The following is a 20,421-nucleotide window of genomic DNA, read 5'->3' on the forward strand; positions in this document are numbered from 1 at the left end:
AGTAGGGATAGCACCGGCTTTTTAAAGCAACCTTTTTGCATCAAAACAAACCAATTAAGTGAATATTATATGATCTGATATGTCATCTGCTTTTAGTGCTCCAAGCGTATCAGCCACGCATTGTGCAACGTGTATCCATCCTCCTTCTACGTCAGAACCGGCATGTGCTCAGTTTGCAATGGGGGGCTAATTTCCTTAGTGTGTTTAGTCTGCAAATGAACATAAAACGGATGACGCTGCATCAAGCATGGTGTTGCAATTGCAACACACTACTAGAGGCAACTGGGCCCCAAATCAAATCTTAACGGCACCGCATTGAAGTCGAAACGTTGCGCAAAGACGCATTAGCGTGCGTCTTACACATCCACGAACGGAGTTTCACCCTTCTCGTTTTCATTATGAGAGAGAAAATAAGACAGATGAGCGTATATTACTGAAAAGCTCCGAGCTTTTGTGTGTCCGACTCGGTCACCGCGCCCCTCCGAGGAAGTTCACATTTAAGTAGTCCGTCTGCCGCGCTCTCCTCCGCTTTTCATCTCGACTCATCCCGAAAGCCCGCGATGGCGTCTGACAGTTCACGGGACACGTCGCCAGTACTGCATGTGTCACCCGCTGACAAGCCGCAAGCCTGGAGAAGAGCACAATGGCTTCTTTGCCCCCTCCCTTTTCACCTTGCTTGCAAAGTGCAAGGAGACGGCGAAGCGAGCCGGAAACAAGGCTGTCCTGACTCCGCCCGTCAGGCCCCGCAGTGACAGATGTGCGGCTTAATACCAGAGCTGGCGGCATCGCTGGCCAGAGGAAAATAAACTGGATCACCGCCTCCTGAGCGAGAATGCAGTGCAACAAGCTACTTAACATGCAACCTCATCCCTTTACAGGCTGCACATGCCCTTCGCAGGACTTCACCGACTTTGCAACGCACGCAAATCACAATATTCATCTCGGGACCGTTTCCAAAGTCCACCCGATGATGTGTTTAGCACATTAAAAGGCACTAACTATTCCTCCTTGGCACCGAGTTAGCAACTTCTTCCTTTCTGGGCATGTGAGTGCCGCTTTCAAATGACAAAACCTGAGAGCAAATATGTTGCCGCAGCTGCTCCACTCTTTCATATCTGTCATATTCAGACGACCGCAATCTTCCTTTTTCTTTCCTCGCCCGGTCACAAAGCATCAGTGTTGCCGTGCAGAAGTCACAGCAGTCTCTGAAAGCCACCTCTGCCGTTTTGCACAACATAGTGTTTTGGTTTGGGTTGTGTTTAGTTTTGTTCCATGTTTTCCTGTGTTCCATGTTTGTCGTGCGCTCACTAGGTTGTTGTGTCCGCCTGTTCGTCGTCTACTTTGTGTCGACCAATCAGCTCTCTCCAGCCACTCGTGTCTTGTCCAGGTGTTCCTCGTTGTCTCGTCAATTTGTTTGGATTTAGTTCCCCGGTTTCTTTCAGTTCTGGTCGGTTCATTGTCGTCGTCACATGTCTTGCCTTGTCATTGTCGTTCAGGTATTTCACCAGTCATGTCTTGTTTCTTGTTTTGGGTTCACTCAAGTGTTTCTTTGTTACTTTGTGTTTAGATTTTGGACTTTGTTAATTTAGCATTTCGACTTTTCCCTGATCTTTGTTTTCATTTTGTTTTTGGAATTAAATATTATTATTTTGAGATTCCCGCACTCCTGCCTTGCCTCCCTGCTTCCCTGCAATTGGGTCCACCATGTTCTTGCCTTGCGTTCCTCGCCTTCGCCCTAACCACGTACGTGACGGCAAACAGCTGCCACACGCCGACGGGCTCCCAAAAGCATCGTCGGAGACAAAAACAAAGCTAATACAGTGGACGGATACAAATGTTCCCCTCAAGCTGTCGGTCAGGAGGACACGCAAGTCAAGATCAAATTTCTTTTCACAGCGGACGACTGGTTAGCACATCTGCCTCACAGTTGTGAGGCTGCGGGTTCAAATCCCGGCCCCGCCTTTGTGGAGTTTGCATGTTCTCCCCGTGCCTGCGTGGCTTTTCTCCGGGCACTCCGCTTTCCTCCCACATCCCCAAAAACATGCGTGCTAGGTTGATTGAAGACTCTAAATTGCCCGTAGGTGTGACTGTGGCCGGCGTAGGCTCCGACACGCCCGCGACCCTCGTGAGGAGAAGCGGTAAAAAAAGAAAATGGATGGACGGATGGACGGATGGACGGATGGACTGTCCCGTTTTGAAATTGTTTCCCTGCGGGTGGCAAATTGAATCCAATCTTTGTAAAGTAGTCGTCTCTGGTTTATGATGTCACCCGAGCCATTCTGCTTTCCAGACCACTGATGAGATGTTTATCATCACTTTGGGAAACGGATCAATTGTCCAAATGCACAGTGCTTATTAAAGCACATACTGTACAGTAAATACACAGATATACATGCAGCTGTATCACAAATGACTGCATGACATATGATATTTCCATTGACATTAGGCTGACACGTGACGTTGACCTCGTCTACATTATTATTTAACTACATCATTGGGGCGAGCAAACAAATTACAAACCGCTCCCAGTATGATGAAATGCTGTTCTACAGCAAACTACATCCACAATAATGGAAAAGATACGATCAAAGCTTCACAGTTTTATATTTTCCTTCAGTCTGAAAATTAGCTTTAAAACTGAGCATAACTGTCATCAAAATGGAATTATTATCTTGGAATTATTTAATGCGGCAGGTGAGTGTATATCATCGTTTATATGAGCTGTTGATATAAAAGTCTTAAAAAAAAAAAAAAAAAAAAAAAACATTTCTCTGATTTATCGTGACCATAAATTATAAATCATGCTCTGACTGTGTTGAGGCTTTCCAAAAAAAAAAAAACAAATACTACAGAAAGACTTTGTACTTGAGAAAAAGTCCTCTTGGAACATCAAACGTCATTTGACGGCCTATATATCTATTTCTATATATTTATATCCGTATATCTACGAAGCATGCACAAAGTGAGAAGGGAAGGAAGCAGGCGGAGTGAGCTTTCAGCTCGAGATTGTCACTGACCCATAAAATTGGTCAAGCTGCTTTACATCATCCTCCTCATCATCATCGTCATCCTCATCATCATATCACATTGCATTGCACCCATATAGTTTCACCAAGAAACGCGGCAAAGTGTGCAATGCTGCAGTTGCCATTGGGAAAGTGTGCATTCGGCGCGGGCGCTCGATGTTCCCTGTGTGACGTGTCCGGGACGCAGAGAGAGAGATGGAAGTTTCGGATCTATTATTTACACTTGCAGGAAAAGATCAATAGTACATTCCCGCGGTCTTTTTTGGTCCATGTTCGAGACCCAGCCTCCTCGTAAGTGGAGACTTGGAGACTTGATCTTCCTGAGGGAGGTGATTCTGATCATGCGGTCTTACCTTGAGGGACGACTGTTGTCAAAGCGGCCAATATCAGGTGTAAAATCCTCCACGTGAGGCGGTTGACGCTCATTTCGGCACCGGCGCGGCTCCTCGTTTGCTCCAGAGACAACGTCCGAGGCTCGCTCGCTGGCGCGCGCTTCGGTGAACGTCGGCGGTGGCGCGCGCGCGCTCATCCGCGCCTCGACGCCGTCGCACCTGTCGGGATCGTGACGGCGACGAGATCCGCGGGGCGCCCCGTGGCCGACTGCGCCGTGCGTAAAAGTTGCGCCTGAGGAGCCTCGGAAATGTCAACGTCGCCCCTTCAAGCGTCGCACCCAGACGGAGTCAATAAATCCTTTTAGATTTAAAAAAAAAAAAAAAAACAGAAAGAAGTACAAGGAAATGTGGCTGCGTGGATTCTGAAGCTGGAAGGCAAATTTGGTTGTGGCTCCGGATTGTGGCGCTCGCTCAGCGAGGGTCTTGATCTCCGAGTTATCATCTGTCGCTGTTCATCATCCGCCCGCACGCGCGGGAAGCAAAGTGCGCAGTGAGTGGCGGGCGGATTAAGGCTGCCTCAGGCGCGGCCGGGCTGCGGAGCCAATCGGGGCGCGCTGCTTGTCCTCTCGCGGGAGGTCACACGTTCACGAGGCGCTTCGGAAATCATTCAAAGCAAACGACAATTCGTTCCGTCACCTCGTTTGGCAACCGAAACGCTCGTAAACCGAGGTAAGGCTTTGCATTGACATGAATGGGAATGGAGGAAATCTGCGACGGTATATTTGCCTAATTCTGATCGTCGGGCGCTTAAAAAGAAACACTGTGCCGTACAGAAATAGATGAAAACAGCATTTCTGACGCGAGCGGTGCCTGAAGCTTTGGAGGTAGCCTACAGTCATGTTTACGTTCGCTGTGGTTGCTGCTAACCTGTTAATGGCCGACATCTCCCATAATGCGAAGCGGCCTTTGCGTTGCATTGTGGGATGTGGCGGCCATTTTAGGCACACAAAAAAACCACCAAAAAAAACCAATGCTACCTAAGGCGCAGAGCCAAGGAGGTTAATGCAGCACGAGAAAAGGTTCCGAGAATGTTCGTAAAAGAAAACTTTTTTTGTGTGTGTGTTGCGAGCAAACAACAAAAGTTGTCCAGTTTTTCAACAATATCCGATGAAACACATTTTCATCACGATTGCACGACGCGATGGCATTATCGAGTTTCGGTAAGTACTTGTACTCGGTCTGAAAGAAAGTGACATTGGTGCATCACCCGGGTTTTCATATGATACACGATATAGTCGCGCTCACGTTTGATTGACATTGTCATAGTAACGTAACTTGTACACTTGTAGAACGACTGCGTGTTACTAGTACATTGGTTTCACTACTGCCTTAAACTGCTGTATTTCTGCACACTGGTAGGACAACTGTAGCAAACTAGTCGGATAGCTATGTTACTAGTCAAATAAAACTACTACTAGGCATTTTGGTGTTGCTAGGAGAGTCCAAGAGGCTACTAGTGCTCAACACCTCCCCACAAGTAGTTGGAACAAGTAGTACGACTAGTGGAGAACAGTAATTTTCTTGTAAGGTTTAATAAAAAAAAAAAAAAAAAAAAAAAGTCATCAGGATGGTGGAAACCTTGCTCACACAAATCCCCTGTTTTTAGAATGGGGTACTTTAAAATTCCGTGTCCTAGTTACATTTAAAACGGTGTCAGATTTAGTACAAAGCCTGGAATGATTTGTTGTTGTTCCGAGCAACATCCAATTGCTGTTCGTGGTCACAATCCAAAAGGGAAATGTCATTTCAAGATGCCCCATCATCCATTCCAGTTCGAAAAATGGGAATATTTGTGTCTGCAGTGCCAAATTATGAAATGATCAAATGTGCATTCACTCAAAACAATTGAAACGGAACTACAAACAAACACTGTAGGCCATAAAGAACTGAACAGGTAAATGGATACTTTTCCAAGAAAGGATTTGACTTGGCCTTACAACGTTGACCTGATCTCTTTCGTTGAGATGCACGTTGACGAATGTGGGAGGAAGCCCGAGTACTCGCAAGCGTGGGCATCACACGTAAATTTCGCTCGTCCACAATGCTGCTCGGCGTATAAACAGCACTCGCCATTTTGAAAAGCTGAGAGCAGCCAGATATATTCCCCCAAAGCTGAAATTTGAACTACTCATGGAAGAAAAGCCTTGTAACTGAATGGCCACAGATGCCGGATCAATCTGGCCTTGAACTAGATCAGTGGTTCTCCAACCTTTAGCAACAAGCACCACCTTGTCACTCCAAATAACACCATTATTAAAATACAGTGGCGTGGTGTTGGAAAACAAACATTTCTACATTATTAAATGTGAATGTACTGGATTTTCAAAGTTAAATACGACTGAACTGTACTTAACAAATGCACTGTATTGGACTTAAAAAAAAGGTTAAAGCCACTCATTAAGCATAGCTCGAACAGCTGTAATTCAGTGATTCTTTCACCTGCCATGAGAGGGAGCCAGAGTACTACTAGTGCAAGGGTCACCAACAATATTTTGTACACCAGACACTTTTTGTAGCGGGCATACACCCAGATGTTGGCAAGCCACCATACACCACTCAGTGTCATCGTCGCGATACCTTTTCCGAATTGCGTATGTCTAATAGCCTTTGCCAAAAGCATTTTAGCTATCTTTGCTAACATGCGTAAATGAGAAAGCTGCTAGTTCAGGAACAATCTGCCGAGTGACTCATTCACTCCCGCGGGCGTCTGCTCAGGTGGATTTCGCCGCACGCGCTGCGCTAATGTCCTCGTTGCCAGTCTCCAGAAAGCAATCTCCGAAAGTCAGTTCAATACAATATAAACCTCTTCGCTATATGACGGTCGCGGTCGTCGAATTGGAAAAGAATTTGTTGGCAATGTGCAAACAGCGCTGTGCGCGGCGCACACTCATACATCATTTTAAAGTCATAACCCACTGTGAAATGTTCAAAATACTCTGAATTGAGTGCATTTTTAAATGAATACTAAAATAGGCCCATTTAGGTTTGATTAGCGAGTAAGGGAGGCATCAGCTGTTGTTCTGTAGTTCTCCAAGAGGAGTCTCCCACACTTGAAAATCCCCAGTTTCGTACAGTAAATGTTTTGTTTGATTAAGTGGATTCTTCATGGCCTCTGAGGTGGTTTTTCTCAGTATTAAAAAAAAAAAACATCAAATGGCACTGTGTCAATACTTAACACTCGCACTCAGCCTTCGGCTGCAAGCATTGGTCCCATTTTAAGCTGCAAACGTTGTGACGAGAACCTGGTGGCGACGTCCGACGTGGACAGAGGAAAGGAAGGCCAGTCGGCATGCGGACACATCCCACACCAGACAGTCAAGTCAAACACAAATAAGAATATAATAAGAATAAAAACCGCATTTGCCAAGTCAAACAATAACCCTTGAAATGTGAACGTCAAGCAGACGACACAAAACTGAATCTGTATTTGTTCTTTCTCACCCACTAAAGCTTCCAAAAGTCTATCTTCCTCAGCCTACGATAAATAATGAGCTCTCTGCTCATGTCGCGGAGGCTGTTTTTGCCCTCTTTTCTTCTGGTAGTCTATCTTCTTCCGTGGATACAACAGTGATAGAGACGTTTGATATGCGGGAAGCATGCTACCTATTATCTCCTCAAAGAAAATGGCTTTTGCGTCCTTCACAGGCGGGAGGCAACAGGAGGTTTTTCTATTAGAGCGGCCGCTGCGGGCTGCTCCCAAACATTAATGGCAAGTCTGGAAAGGTTGAAGGGTTGCAAAGCGGAGGACCGAACAAACTGAGCCGCTGTCTAACACGCGCCGGCCTGATTGATCTCGCCGGTCGGTCGAGGCGCCATCGGGTTGACTTTGCATTCATAAATATATCAGAACAATGTCTTGCCATCCGATTCGAGTTGGAAATCGTATGAAATGTTAAGCACTATATGATGTTTTCCAGCAACGTGAGCCGCACTGCAGGCACGAGTACGACGTGCGTGCACGAGCCTCTGCGGGAATGCAGACAAATCCCATTCAATTCATAATAATAATAACAACAACAACAACAAGAAGAAGAATAGTATGCAAATACGCTTTGGCAGAACGTGAGTGACCAACGGTGACCCCAAGAGATCCCAAAAAACCTTTTAGTAATCTGAAACTGAAACTATGACAGAAATGTGTTGTTGTGTTTGGAGTTGCGCCGGCAGAAATGGTTTCATCATCGCTGCTAGCTTCGCGTGAGTGAACGTTGAGCCGAGTAAATTGACAGCGCGCTATCCATTTCGCTGTCAAAAGAGTGCGGCGGTGCCATTAATCCGAGCAACGGAAAAGTCGAGCTCGAGCGATCGTAGCCTTCGTAGTTAGATAACGGGGAAACGGGCCGTGCCCCTGAGCCGAACAGATGGGAAGTCATCAGTCACCAAAACAACCAGGAAATGCTAAGCTCCGTCATTCACAGATGACGTTCAGGCCACCACGACCAAGGTCGGCCATGTTGTTTTTTGCTATGTCCTGAATTAATTAGCCAGGGCCTCAATCATCACGTTGCCTGTGTCTGAAGTTCCACTCCATCTACGTTGGAATCAACTTGCCTGTTTTAATGTAACCTCATCTCTCAAAGTTGCACATTTCAACTATGGCGCTAAACATTTCCTTTACCACCCTGCAAAAAAAAAAAATCATAATAATCATTCATTCAAGACATTCACCTTGTTTTGTTTTGTTTTGTTTTGTTTTGTTTGCTTGTTTTTTCAAACACTCGGCCTTGCTCATGGAAGGCGAGTTTTGCAATTTCCATTTATTTTTACTTCAAAATAATAATAATACAGGCACATCTTTCAATGCATTTGATTGCAATGCAGATTGTGTTTGAAGTTGCCAGGATCCTTTTGAATGCCACTAAATCATTTTGTTTTGTGTTGCAAACTTACTTGGAAAAAAAAAACAAAAAACTATACAGTATGAATACTTTCAGGCTTAACTCGATTCATTTTGCCATGGAAACATTGCTCTGTATTAAATATGTATTTAAAAACAGTGCCATCTCGTGGGGCAAAATAAAATTGAGGTCCAAAGTGAATCTTCTTTCAGGGCTCCCAAATCCCTGGCAGTGCCCAAACTGGGCCACGAGAGACACTGTGAATACCCGCAGGCGGGTTGAGGAAGAGTGCGACGTGCGACTTCGTCCCCTGCTACAGTCCGCTCATAATCCGCCGTTTGTGCCGCTTTCAGACCTGGGAAGGCGAAGGTCGAAGCGAGAGATCACACGATGGGAAGTGTCGTCGTCTGTGTCCCGGCGACGCGTGCTGCCAAGATCCTGATAATCCCGGGCCTAATCGCAGCACGACAACAGGGACATCAGATTCGCCGAGGCGGGACGGGGCCGCACGCGCGTGACACACACGAGAGCATCTTCGCTCTTAGCAGGGTGACAGCAGACACTTCACGTGAAAATTGCTGCTCACGCTTGACTCGGGCTTGACTTGATGTTTACATGCCTTGACAAATTGAAAAAGAAAATGCATAAATCAACCCAGATTGTTTGAATTGAGAAGGGAATTGAGTCACCTGATGTGATGTGGGTTTGATCCGTCCATCCATTTTCAGGGCCGCTTGTCCTCACAGGGGTCGCCGGAGTGCTGGAGCCATCCCGGCTATCATCGGGCAGGAGGCGGGGTACACACCGAACCGGTCGCCAGCCAATCGCAGGGCACACATACACAAACAACCATTCGCACTCACATTCACACCTACGGGCAATTTAGAGTCTTCCTACTGGGCACGGGGAGAACATGCAAACTCCACACAGGCGGGGCCGGGGATCGAACCCCGGTCCTCAGAACCGTGAGGCGGACGCTCTAACCAGTCGTCCACCGTGCCGCCTGATTTTTTCTCATATGCCTGTTAAAATGAAAAGTGTTCAAACGATCTCTCCAGGAGAAAGACAAAAACAAATGTTCAACTTTTCAAATGAATGAAGGTGTTTCACCTCACAGAAGGGAAGCAAACACAGGAAATGTCTGATGTCACCTCTGTGTGTCTTAAAAGACGCTTGCAGATCGGTAAAATGTCTCAACAGCTCTTTTTCATGAGAACGTGGAAACATTTTCCACACGGTCTCTTTTGAACTAACGAGGACCGTTTGACGTTTCTGTTCGACAGATAAAGGATGCGTCCAAAATCAAGAGTGACAATGCTTCGGGCCATTATTTAAAAAGTACATTGTTTCCACACGACGATCACATTTTCTTCATCATCTTCTTCTTATTAAATTCCAGTTTAATTGTCTGGAGGGGGGGAAAAAAATCAATGATGCAGTAGTTCCAAATTAAGTCTTGCAGCCCTGCAGATTATAATTATTTCTTCTCCCATTTAGCTCAATCATCTATCATTTATTTCTATGAATATACAGTAATTCTCACAAATACAAGTACAAGATGGCGCCTACCCGGCTTGGATTTTTGTGTTTTTCATTCACATCTTTGGAGACATCACACGACTCACTTACACAAGGGAAGACTTGTCAAACATCAGGGAGTCTTCCCCGGACTTTGTTTCACCAACTTTCGCAAATCCGCTCAGTTTCCCCCCCCCCCCCCCCCCGAGTTCCTCACCGGGTCAGCGACTGCGGTCTTTTTGGGCACGGGTGCGAAGGCGACGCCGCAGGTGGAAGCGAGTACACACTGCGGTCCGCTTTTAGAACTGTACTCGCTGTTTGTGAACTGTAAGCCATTCTACTCGCCTCGTGAGTTCGCATCATTCATTATCGCCGGTGTCTACGTTCCGCTTCAAGCTAACACGAACGTCGCACTGCTAATGCTCGCCGAACAAGTAAACGAAATTGAAAAGAAACCCACCCAGACTCACCCCTCATTATTCTCGGGGACTTTTAACAAAGCTAAACACAATACAAGCAGCACATCGGTTGTCCTACCAGGTAAAATAACATTTTAGACCACCGCTATACTACGCTAACCAACACATACCGAGCCAAATCTCGTGCAGCCCTGTGCTCGTCTCATCACTGCTTAATTCACTCCAGTGAAAACAGTGAAAAAGTGGACCGATGAAGCAAAGATCTTTCTGTGACGATGTTTGTGCACCAACAAAATCATTTCGCACATTCAACAGCAACAAGAAGCCGTGGTTCACTGCCAAACTTAAGCAGCTTCGCCGAGCTAAGGAGGACGCATACCAAAAGCCGTGTATAATCGCGCTAGAAACCAGCTGACTAAAGAAATGAACATTGCAAAGAGGAACTATGCGGCAAAGTGGGAAAAACAGTTTAGCGCTACCGACTCTAAATCAGTTTGGCATGCATTCCAATCGCTGACCAATTACAAGCGAAGTAAATAAAATCAATTATGTGTTCAAATAAAGTGGTTCACTTCAGAATAATTCTTTGAAAAAACGGACAAAATACAGATAATACTTAATGTTTTGATCATATGGGTAGAAGCAAAATCATGCATTGTAAAAATGCATTCTACGTAGGTAGAAGGGTTTTCCAGAATTTTGAGCTCAACTTTGGGGGTACGCATTATACACGAGAAATGACGGTCCTTTTTATTTCCGTTAGAAATAAACACGGACATGCTAGTCAAGTGTTGTCAGCGCACCTTACGAGAACCAGAAGTCAAAGTCATGTCAGCCTCGCTTGGAAAGTGAACCAAAGGGCAAAGATAACGGCTTTCTTAAGTGCAAGGACAGTTAAGATGGACAGCAAAGAAACGAAGCCACTGGCGGCCAGAGTGGCCTATAAAGGCCACCCGAAGGACCGCTGCGGCTGATGAGGTTTACGGGGGGGGGGTCACCGTAAGTGAATTGCAACAGCCCATTGGTTAAACATTAAGGTCATGCTGGAATCAGACTGTCAAGGACGAAAGGTGCTGAGGGCAACGTTCAATAAAACATGCGAGTAATCTTCTCACCAGGAGGCGAAGTGCTTTTCGGTTCAACTCCTAAGCAGCGCAAACAGATTTCCCCTGTGAACCAAAAGAAATCACGAAAAATTAAATTTGCTGCTTTATTCACCATCGGCAAGAATAGTGCTGGAAATTGGTCAAAGCATCACATGAAATGTGACCTCTGACGGCTTGCCTTTTTTATTTGAAAGAAAGAAACGTTCCGGGGGTCATTCGCGCCAGCCTGGCAACACGCCGCACGGTTGGGAATGTGGGAGGAAACCAGACGACCCGGAGAAAAGCCACGCAGGCGCGGGGAGAACATGCAAACTCCACGAAACGGATTTGAACCCGGGTCGTCAGAACTGTGAGGCGGACGTGCTAAGCGGTCGTGCCGCCGCGGCTTCACATCTTTCGCCTCAATTCCTCTTTGTTGATAGGACCAAACTAGGAATTACCCGGAAAACGCCGATCAGGTCCAGAGGATTAACAGGAATGTTCTTGTTCCAAAAGTCAAACTTCTTTCATCTCCGGAGGCTGGTCGAGTTCACGACCCACAACCAGAATCCAACTTTGATTGATGCATATTTCTTTCAAGCGAGCTCACGGCAGGCTGAGAAGTTCGTGTCAGTGCCGTGTTATTAGATTTTTCTCCTTACCGGGATGACGGTGAACACATGAGGAGTTTTTAGGGCAGGCGCCATGACAATCTAACAGTGCAGGTGAATGGAGAGAAATGACACGTGTGTAATCGTGTTATGTCGTGCAAATAATCAGGGAAAACGCAGGGGGGCTTCAAAATAGTCAAGCGCCAAGCGGCTGCAGCCGCCGCCGCTTTGCTGCCACCTCGTGTTCCAGGAGCTTCTTGTTCAGCCTTGCATTGGAAATCAGGTGGCGATGCGCTCGAGCTTACTCTTTACATCAGACATTTGGGAAGTGGCGCAGGTGATGTCGTGCAAATGAAGAAGAGTAGTGATGTTTTGCCTCACTGGAAATGCACAAAGTCAACAACCAGCACGCACAAATTATGCTATGAACACTCTTTTTGTGTGTGCCTCTTATTTAGTCCTCGGCACATGATAACGGAAGCATTGCTCTGCTGATAGCATTGTTAGCATTAGCCACAGTCTACAGACAGTTCCATTTTCTTCTACATTACAAGTGTGAGGTGCTAAGTCATTGCAGATTCCTGCATTTAAGGCAATTTGTTTGGAATACCAAAATAGTAGCTGTGAAATAACAAACAACAAAATCTATGGATAGCAAACAATGGTGAGTGCTGGAGCACCAGGAAGTTGGCGGTTGGCATGAGAATAAAGCAAACGATACATGCTTAGTCATGCACGCGTGGGATAAAAGAGCGCTAGGGAGAAGAATCATCCTTATTGTCGTGAACATGCACGCAGGCACACACAATTTGTTCTCTGCATTTTACCTGCACACACTTGTTAGTGGAACACACTGGAGCAGGCTCGTGACGGTTGGCGAGCGCGACACACACAAACACGACAAGGTCACGGTCAGGTTGAAACCTTTGAGGCAGCATAGTGAGTACCGGTCAACACGCTGGTCTCGCAATTCTGAGGTTTGGTTTCGAACCTCGGCCGAGGTAAGGCCGCCCCGTGTGACGTTGGTGTGAAATTGGGAAAGGCTTTCAGTCAGCTGGCATCGGCTCCAGCTCATTTGAGACCTTAACGAGGACAAGCGCTAGGAAATTGATGGTCTCCAAATAACGCTTCAGCAAAGAAGAAGAAGAAGAAGAAGAAGCGTCTCAGTACTTTTGCCAGGATGTTGCAATATTTATATTTTCATCTTGCCTCTGCTATCTTTGATCGAGCCAAAAGCAAAAAAAGCTCTGCGAGACTACAAAGGGAAACACTGAGAATAAACAAAATTCTCACTTAGCATCCGCATTGAGCTTAAGTGGATTTGAAGAGGAACTCCATCAATTATTGGTGGTAGATATTCCATTCAAAGCAGCATCATTGAGATTTGAGTCCACAACAGCTTTATTATGTCAGACGGAATTACATTTTGGACCATTGCTGACGATTTACTGATGCTGAGTGAGTTGAAATTTCAAAATACAACTTCTCAAACAGACGGTGCCCAATTGAATTGCAATGACCTGCCTGTGATATATGTCCATGGTGTTCATCCATCCGTTTTCCATCGCGCTTGGCCCTAATTGGGGTCGCGGGTAAGCTGGAGCCGATGCCAGCGGACTTTGGCGCAGCCGCTACGACCTGTACACGAGGACAGGGATCTTTGGAAAACAACAACAACAACAACAACAACAACAAAAAAACCAGCTCTCGCTAGCGCCATCTTGTACCTCTAATTCAATTACAAAATTATTATTATTTTTTTTTTTTTAAAGCACTGAGGATTCCGATTTGTCACGGCATTAGCAACATTTCTGAATTTGAATTCATTGTACATTCCAAAAACATCAAACGTCAAACCGATAACATTTCGTGTTATAGTAACACTCCCGTTATGACAAAATCCTGCTACCGACGTAGCAGCCACGCTAACAGAGACGTGTGTACAGTGCACATTAGAGGGGCGTGGCTTCGGTCAGAGACGAGCAGAGGAGGGGGCGGTGCTTCGTGAAGTGAGGCGACTTTCAAACCTCGCGGCCACTTTTGAAAGTGCAAACTCGCCCTCGAAGTTGGAGACGAGCTGTGGAACTTGGTAAAGTCTATTCAGGCCCAACCAGATCATGTCGATCTCGCACTGTGTTCAAATGTATATCACGGTTAACGTATTCCTGATTATTGATCTGTGGGCGGGAGATGGGTACATCCTGGACAGCTTGCCAGTCAATTGCAGGGCACGTGGAAACAAACACACATTCACACTCACACCTGCGAATGAGATTTCATTTGTCACTGCTGAGGCAAAAGTGCACCTGAGTCACTCGTGCGGCATTTGCATTCATTGGAAGAGGGCAAATCAAATCAAAGTTGACTTCAACTGAACATCGGCAGATGCTGGAGGAGAGCCAGTGATAATCCCACATGACGACAATGAGGATGATGATGATGATTTGTTGTCGGGTTTTGAGCAAGCCAAACGATTTTCCTGATTTTCTGATGTGACGCGGGTTCACCCAGCGGGCACTCAAAAGAATGATTTTGGATGTATGTCGGCGCTGTGGCCAGACAAGGTATCAGCAGGTGAATCTGCTTGATAGAGATGAGTGATCTGTGATTGCTTTTCTCCTCCACTACAATCTTCCGGCATCCGATTAATCGTCCCAGGGCGCAGCCACTGGCAAAGACTTGATGTTCCAGCTCTGCCCGTCTGCTTGGCTTTGGCATGCACGCATCTTGTTAGACTAAACGTTTTGGAATATTACTGAAGGATTAAATCCAAGAAGATGATCATACAGTACTGTGAGGTTGAACTGTATGCCACCGCTAGATGGCAACATCGGGACGTAAGAAGATTTGTTTTATTTCTCCATTCTGCCTCAACATCCTGTTCCAGTAAATTATACTTGATTACGTTTTGAGATGTTGCAGTTGGTTTGGTTCAGTCGAGTTGCTCGCGTTATTGCAGAAACAAGATGCCTGAATCAGAAAGTCAATTGTAGAGATTATGAACAAAAACATTTTCATCCCGTGTATCAAGATGAATGATTGCTGTTTTCCAATTTGCCAGGCACGCAACTGCAAAATAGCTCACCGCAAATCGTTTGATTTAAATAGCTTCAAATAATATCGACTTAAACTTGAACTTGATCCAAAATAACACAGTCTTAATTGCTCACAAATTGTGACAATTGGGAATATTTCTTTTCATATATTTTGTAATCTACATGAATGCATTCATTTTTTAGTTGTTTTTTTTAACTACACAGGGGAAACTGGGAAAAGGTAACCTAGTGCAGTATACATCTATTACTAGTTCCTGTCCTTTCAAAGTAATTAGTTCGATTACAATACAGTATTACTGTATCCGAATGAAAATGTTTTACACTACTTCTGCATCACTTTGATTTAAAAAAAAAAAACTGTAGAATTCTGAAGCGTGACATCGAACTTGAATACACTGGTAGCCATTATGAACAGGACGATAATGCCAAAACAGACGAGCTTTGTTTTTGAACATTTTCCGGTTTTTTCCTGGTTTGCTTTGCCCTTCTTCCATGTTGTTTTGTTTTGTTTGTAATATGGGCAGTCGTGCCGCCTACATGCCACAGTAACTCCCTTTTTTACACTGCAACGGAACAGAGCTATGTATCACAGCTAGGAAGCGAGAGTTGACCTCAGAACCAGGATATAGCCCGGCCCGACTGTCAGAGAGTCGGAACGTCTTCTGTTTTGAGGTGTTTTTTTTTTTTTTTTTAATCATGTACCATGAATAAAATGACATTTCATTTGTCACTGCTGAAGCAAAAGTGCACCTGAGTCACTCATGCGGCATTTCCATTCATTGGAAGAGGGCAAATCAAATCCAAGTTGACTTCAACTGAACACGAGAGAGGATGCCGGATGCTGGAGAAGAGCCAGTGATAATCCGACACGATGACGACGAGGATGAGGATGTTCCAGTAAATTATATTTGGCAGGATTTCAAATTGAATAGCGATTACCATTTGAGATGTTGCAGTTGGTTTGGTTAAGCCGAGTTGCTCGCGTTATTACAGAAACAAGATGGTCGAATCAGAAAGTCAATTGTAGAGATTATGATCCAAAACATTTTCATCCCGTGCATCAAGATCTATGATTGCTGTTTTCCAATTTGCCAGGCCTGCAACTGCAAAATAGATCACCGCAAATCGTTTGATTTAAATAGCTTCAAATAATGTCGACTTAAACTTGAACTCGATCCAAAATAACAACAGTCTTGTCATGTAAAAGTTGGCATTGTACCGCCTTTGTCCGTATGGCTGGCTTTTTATTTTATTTTATTTTTTTTTCATAAAAGACACTGTTGACTCAATTTGGGGATGGGGAGCTGGGGGACGAATTCGTCAAGGCAATATTCCATTTTAGTACTGTACTTAGTACTGTAAGAGACGTAACAGAGGCGGTGGACAACGCTGTCAACTGACACCCGACAAAGTTTACAGCGTTTTTCTTTTTCGGGTCAGCCAGATGCCGGAGCTGACGTCGTCCCGTGAAATGATCTGATTGTTGCGCGAAGGCACCTGATGCCGTTTCAAAAGGCGAAGGCGGCGGATCTCACATTATGGCTTTGATACAGCAATTTTGGGGCATCTCTGTGGAAAATGAATTTGCTTTAGCTTCCGATCAATTAGCGCCGATCGTCGGTAATATATAAGTGTAAGTCATATTCCCGAAGTTCATCCGAGCAGCAATAAGCGCGTACCGTCTAATGGTTCTCGGACCCGAGCCGCGATTGCCTCCAGCTCGCTGACTTGGGTCGTCTTTCTGCTGGCTTTTTCTCAGCGGGTGAAACGCAAAACAGCCCGTGACATCTTCAAGGCCGGCTTTGGTCAAAGTGTCGCCGAATGTCGCCGAATGTCCCGCTGACCCTGCCCACCTCAGCGTAGACGAACTCAGGCCTAGGAACTCCCCGAAGGGTTTTTATCCCTTTCTCTCGAGCGTGGGATCACGACTGAGGTGAGTATTTGGATCATTGTATCAGATATCTATTGAAGCGTAGCTCGCGTTCTCCTTTCTGGCTTTGCCGGGGCCACCAAAAGACGTCTTATCTTGTGTTCGCCTCCTCTCGCCAAGAAGATGAGTGACACATCAGAGAAAGCCTTCAACTAATGGGTTCCTTTATGCTGCGAGCCCGTCGCCCTTTCACACTTTTATTTGCTGCCCTTTGAAATCGTACGAAATAAATGTCATGCTCAGCTTTAAAGTTCACTTTTCCCCAAACAGCAGAAACATACACATGAAAGCCAGCAAAAGGTAATGCTTGCAGTTTCATTGTCGGAGTCTCTCCAGGACTGGACAATCCTGATTCATTTACGGGCTTCGTCTTTCAAGAGGAGACTTGAGGAAGGTTACATTTTCAAACATTTTTTCATATGACTTCAGAGAAAAAGAAAAGAGACACGCTCTCCAGACTCTTAATGAGGCCTCGGACCAATTGGAAACAAAAGGGAATGCACCTTGGCACAAAACGTTTGCAAGGTTAATTCTGTTTGACTGTAAAAGAATCCATTTTGCACCGTTTGCGTTCACCATTCACGTATTCACTGAGCGGGAATGGAGCTGATCTAGCTCATCCCGGCAGAACCAAAGTCAGTCAGCTTTGCGTACCAGTGCCACCTACCAGTGTGTACGAGTAGCATTTGCTAGGTCAACCTTTAATTTCAGTCACTGACTGGGATGAAATAAATATGTTCTCTTGTGAGCATGCGGCCTGGTTTGTAATCTCCAGCAGATGGCGGTGGCAGGTTAGAGACGCCACAGACTGTGACCTCCCATTCCCCTCAGCTGCGCACACCTTGTCAGCAGGTTGGGCCTTATCGCTCTCTTGACTCCGCCGAGCCGTTCAGTTCGCACTTGACCTTGTTTATTATCATGTAGCACACTTAGTTTTGACCCCCCCTCTCCCTTTTGTCTCCTGCCTGACTTTCCTTTTCCACACTATTGGAACAAAGATAAGAACAGAGTTTGCTTACACAGCTCCTGTCAGACACATACACACTCTCGCGCTCTCGCTGGTTTGTTTACCGACAAAGCGTCGTGTTTTACACAATCCCCCGACGTGACCTCCCACAGGTAGGCTGTGAGGCCTCGTGTTAAGCAGTCGACGCGCTGATTTGTGTGATTTCGTCTCCAGAGCGAAGCACGTTCAACACCGCGTCAAGCTGAGCAAACAATGTCCACCGCGTCTATTCTATACATGTTTCCTATTTAGCAGCAAAAACAACAGATCTGACAATCATAACAGAATAAATACTCAGTCGTAGTTTTGTGTTTCTTTTTCTTGGCATGAAAAGAAAAACTTTTGAACATTTACGCACCGTACCATTGCGCCCGGCACGAGTTTCCAAAACTCTTACAGTACTATATATCTCCTTAAAAAAATGGATGGATGAATGGTTTGAAAATGTACAGTAAAAGAGGCCATATTCAACACGACTATGAGTGTTTACATTTCTATTGTGGTTAAACCAACAAAACGCTTGTCCAAGCAGCTCTATTCACTTCAATGTCTTTGTGCTTGCTCTTCAGACAATGTGAGCGTGGGAGGATCATTTGGGAGTCTTAGGTGTACTGTAGATGAAGGTACACACAGCTGTGCGCTCCACAGCACTGTTTGCTTTCACACAAACAGAGAAATCGGCCGTGAGCTTTCAACCAACACAAACGGGCCCAAATTCTGGACGATGACCAAAGTCATCACATCCCTATTAGAGAAACAGCAGGTCGGTCGATAGGCTCGATATGTATGATGATAGGTTGTGTCTTTGTTCTCTTTGTAAGGAACGATGCAGTCAAGTGGGAAAGACATACCCAGCCCACAATCCACGCGCCGGTCGGTAAGTGCCCATCAAAAGGTTCCCCGAGACCGTGAGATGGCGTATGCCTTTTTCATTCTAATGCTAAGAGCATAATTTATGCAAGATGTTTGAGTGTTTCTTTTTTGGGGGTAAAAATAGATGAAAGCAAGTTTCACGTTCGAGGAGGCCGAAAAAGTGCGTGCAAAGCAGTCTTTTGAAAACTCCAGGGGCTGCATGTGGGTTGACGAACAAGTCGGGCGCAAGCGGTGATTCGCTCAAGCCGTTTATTGCTCCAACAACAGCGTGCCAATCACGGCCTTCCCTCGAGTTTTCCTCTCTTTTCTGTAAATATGAAAGACCTCGTCCCGACAGCGACTTCAAAGGGGGCAGCGGGCAGGCGGGCCTCATACCGGGACGCCGGGTCTTCGTCAAAGTCTGCACCCTGCGCACATCAAACCCGACTTGACAAAAGAAGCGCTCGGTGGCGTAATGAGACATAGGGCGCCTTTCAACTACGTGTGAAGTGTCACATTCGCTGCTTCTTCCTCGTTTTGACGTTGCAGACCTTGTGCGAGTTAGGAGCTGACCAGACGGTCCAGGCGGTCTCCCTCTTCTTGGATTCCAGCCACCGAGGGCGTCCTCAAACTCTGCAAGCTCCTAAGGTCAACAGTCGAGCCTGCCTGCGTACGCGCACACGTGCTCAAGGGAAACAAATGGAAATATTCTGGATGTTATTTTGTCGCAAATAGATTCCTGAAACCGAAAGACTGCTTTCAACTGAAAACAGATCAAACAAGAGTCATTATGGCCGTTCATCTCCAGGACAAAAAGCATTTTGAAGTCGCAAGATGTCTCCAAGTAAACATTTTTGGTAATGGCTTTATAATTTCCTCCAAAACATGAGGAACTCCAAATACATGATAATAATGTTGTTTGTTGAATTATGTGTTCAGCATTTGGAATACATGATACCATGTTGACCTCATGACAAATATGCACAATTTAGAGACAATCGCATATGAATGTTCCATAAAAAAAAGTCCAAACTAACGAAGATGAAACTGTTCCAAAGTCAATGTTCTTTTATGTGTTTCGAAAGTCTAACTAGGATTTGAACCTTTTCAAAGTCTCAGACCGACTAATAGATTTCACCACAAGGGGGCGTTTCGAAGTCATGTTTGCAAAACGATGTCACGTTTGAGACTACTCAGAATGGCACACGACCAGAGAGAGCCAATCACAAGCGTTGGTTTTTAGAAGGAGGAAGTGATATGAAAAAATAAAATCCTGGCTATTTTTGAAATGTTACTAAAATTGGCTTCCGAGCCAAAATCTTTCTGCTTACGCCTATCGGAGGCGGCAGCATCACTCATACACTCTACACTCAAGTAGAAGTACACATGATAAAAAAACAATGACTGATTCTAATGCTGTACTTAAGTCAAAATGTACAGACTTAAATGTACTTAATTACAAAAGTAAATGAGCAAAAATGAATTTTTGTGTCAATTATTTGATAACTTTGCAAAAAGAAAAGAACTTCTCTGCACACAAAATAGTTTTTCTTTGAATAACTGATGATTTTGTATGTGAAGGAGCGTTATGTTTATCCGTCATGAGGAGTTCACTGGCACAAGAGGCTCAATGGAAGTGTACAAATGAAAAATAGATGCCTCAAAAGTCAAAGTGATCTCGAGTTCAA

The 20,421-nt window shown here is 45.3% G+C and overlaps 1 protein-coding gene and 1 long non-coding RNA gene across 5 annotated transcripts in view; one reads left to right on the top strand and one right to left on the bottom strand.

Annotated features, from left to right (window-relative positions):
- The window catches only part of LOC133475628 (transmembrane protein 132D), a 29,762-nt gene extending 25,857 nt beyond the window's left edge, over nucleotides 1-3,905 (bottom strand). Inside the window, exon 1 of one of the 2 annotated variants that reach the window (XM_061768744.1) lies at nucleotides 3,380-3,905. In XM_061768744.1, the coding sequence (XP_061624728.1) occupies nucleotides 3,380-3,452 (73 nt within the window). In that variant the 5' untranslated portion in view covers nucleotides 3,453-3,905. Of the gene's footprint in view, nucleotides 1-434; nucleotides 667-3,379 lie in introns of those variants that run through there. The other variant, XM_061768745.1, reaches the window with a different exon arrangement.
- An 8,819-nt stretch (nucleotides 3,906-12,724) lies between these two features.
- Nucleotides 12,725-20,206, top strand: LOC133475888 (uncharacterized). 3 transcript variants are annotated; one of them, XR_009787975.1, is made up of 5 exons: nucleotides 12,725-12,890; nucleotides 16,705-16,878; nucleotides 18,703-18,758; nucleotides 19,283-19,381; nucleotides 19,469-20,206. It is a non-coding gene; the product is annotated as an uncharacterized LOC133475888 (long non-coding RNA). The 3 variants fall into 3 exon arrangements; XR_009787974.1 differs by having other exon boundaries at nucleotides 19,283-20,206; XR_009787976.1 differs by lacking the exon at nucleotides 12,725-12,890 and adding an exon at nucleotides 13,765-14,726 and having other exon boundaries at nucleotides 19,283-20,206.
- The last annotated feature ends 215 nt before the right edge of the window (nucleotides 20,207-20,421 follow it).

The sequence above is a fragment of the Phyllopteryx taeniolatus genome, chromosome 3 (assembly GCF_024500385.1).
Source record: "Phyllopteryx taeniolatus isolate TA_2022b chromosome 3, UOR_Ptae_1.2, whole genome shotgun sequence".
Taxonomy (NCBI): domain Eukaryota; kingdom Metazoa; phylum Chordata; class Actinopteri; order Syngnathiformes; family Syngnathidae; genus Phyllopteryx; species Phyllopteryx taeniolatus.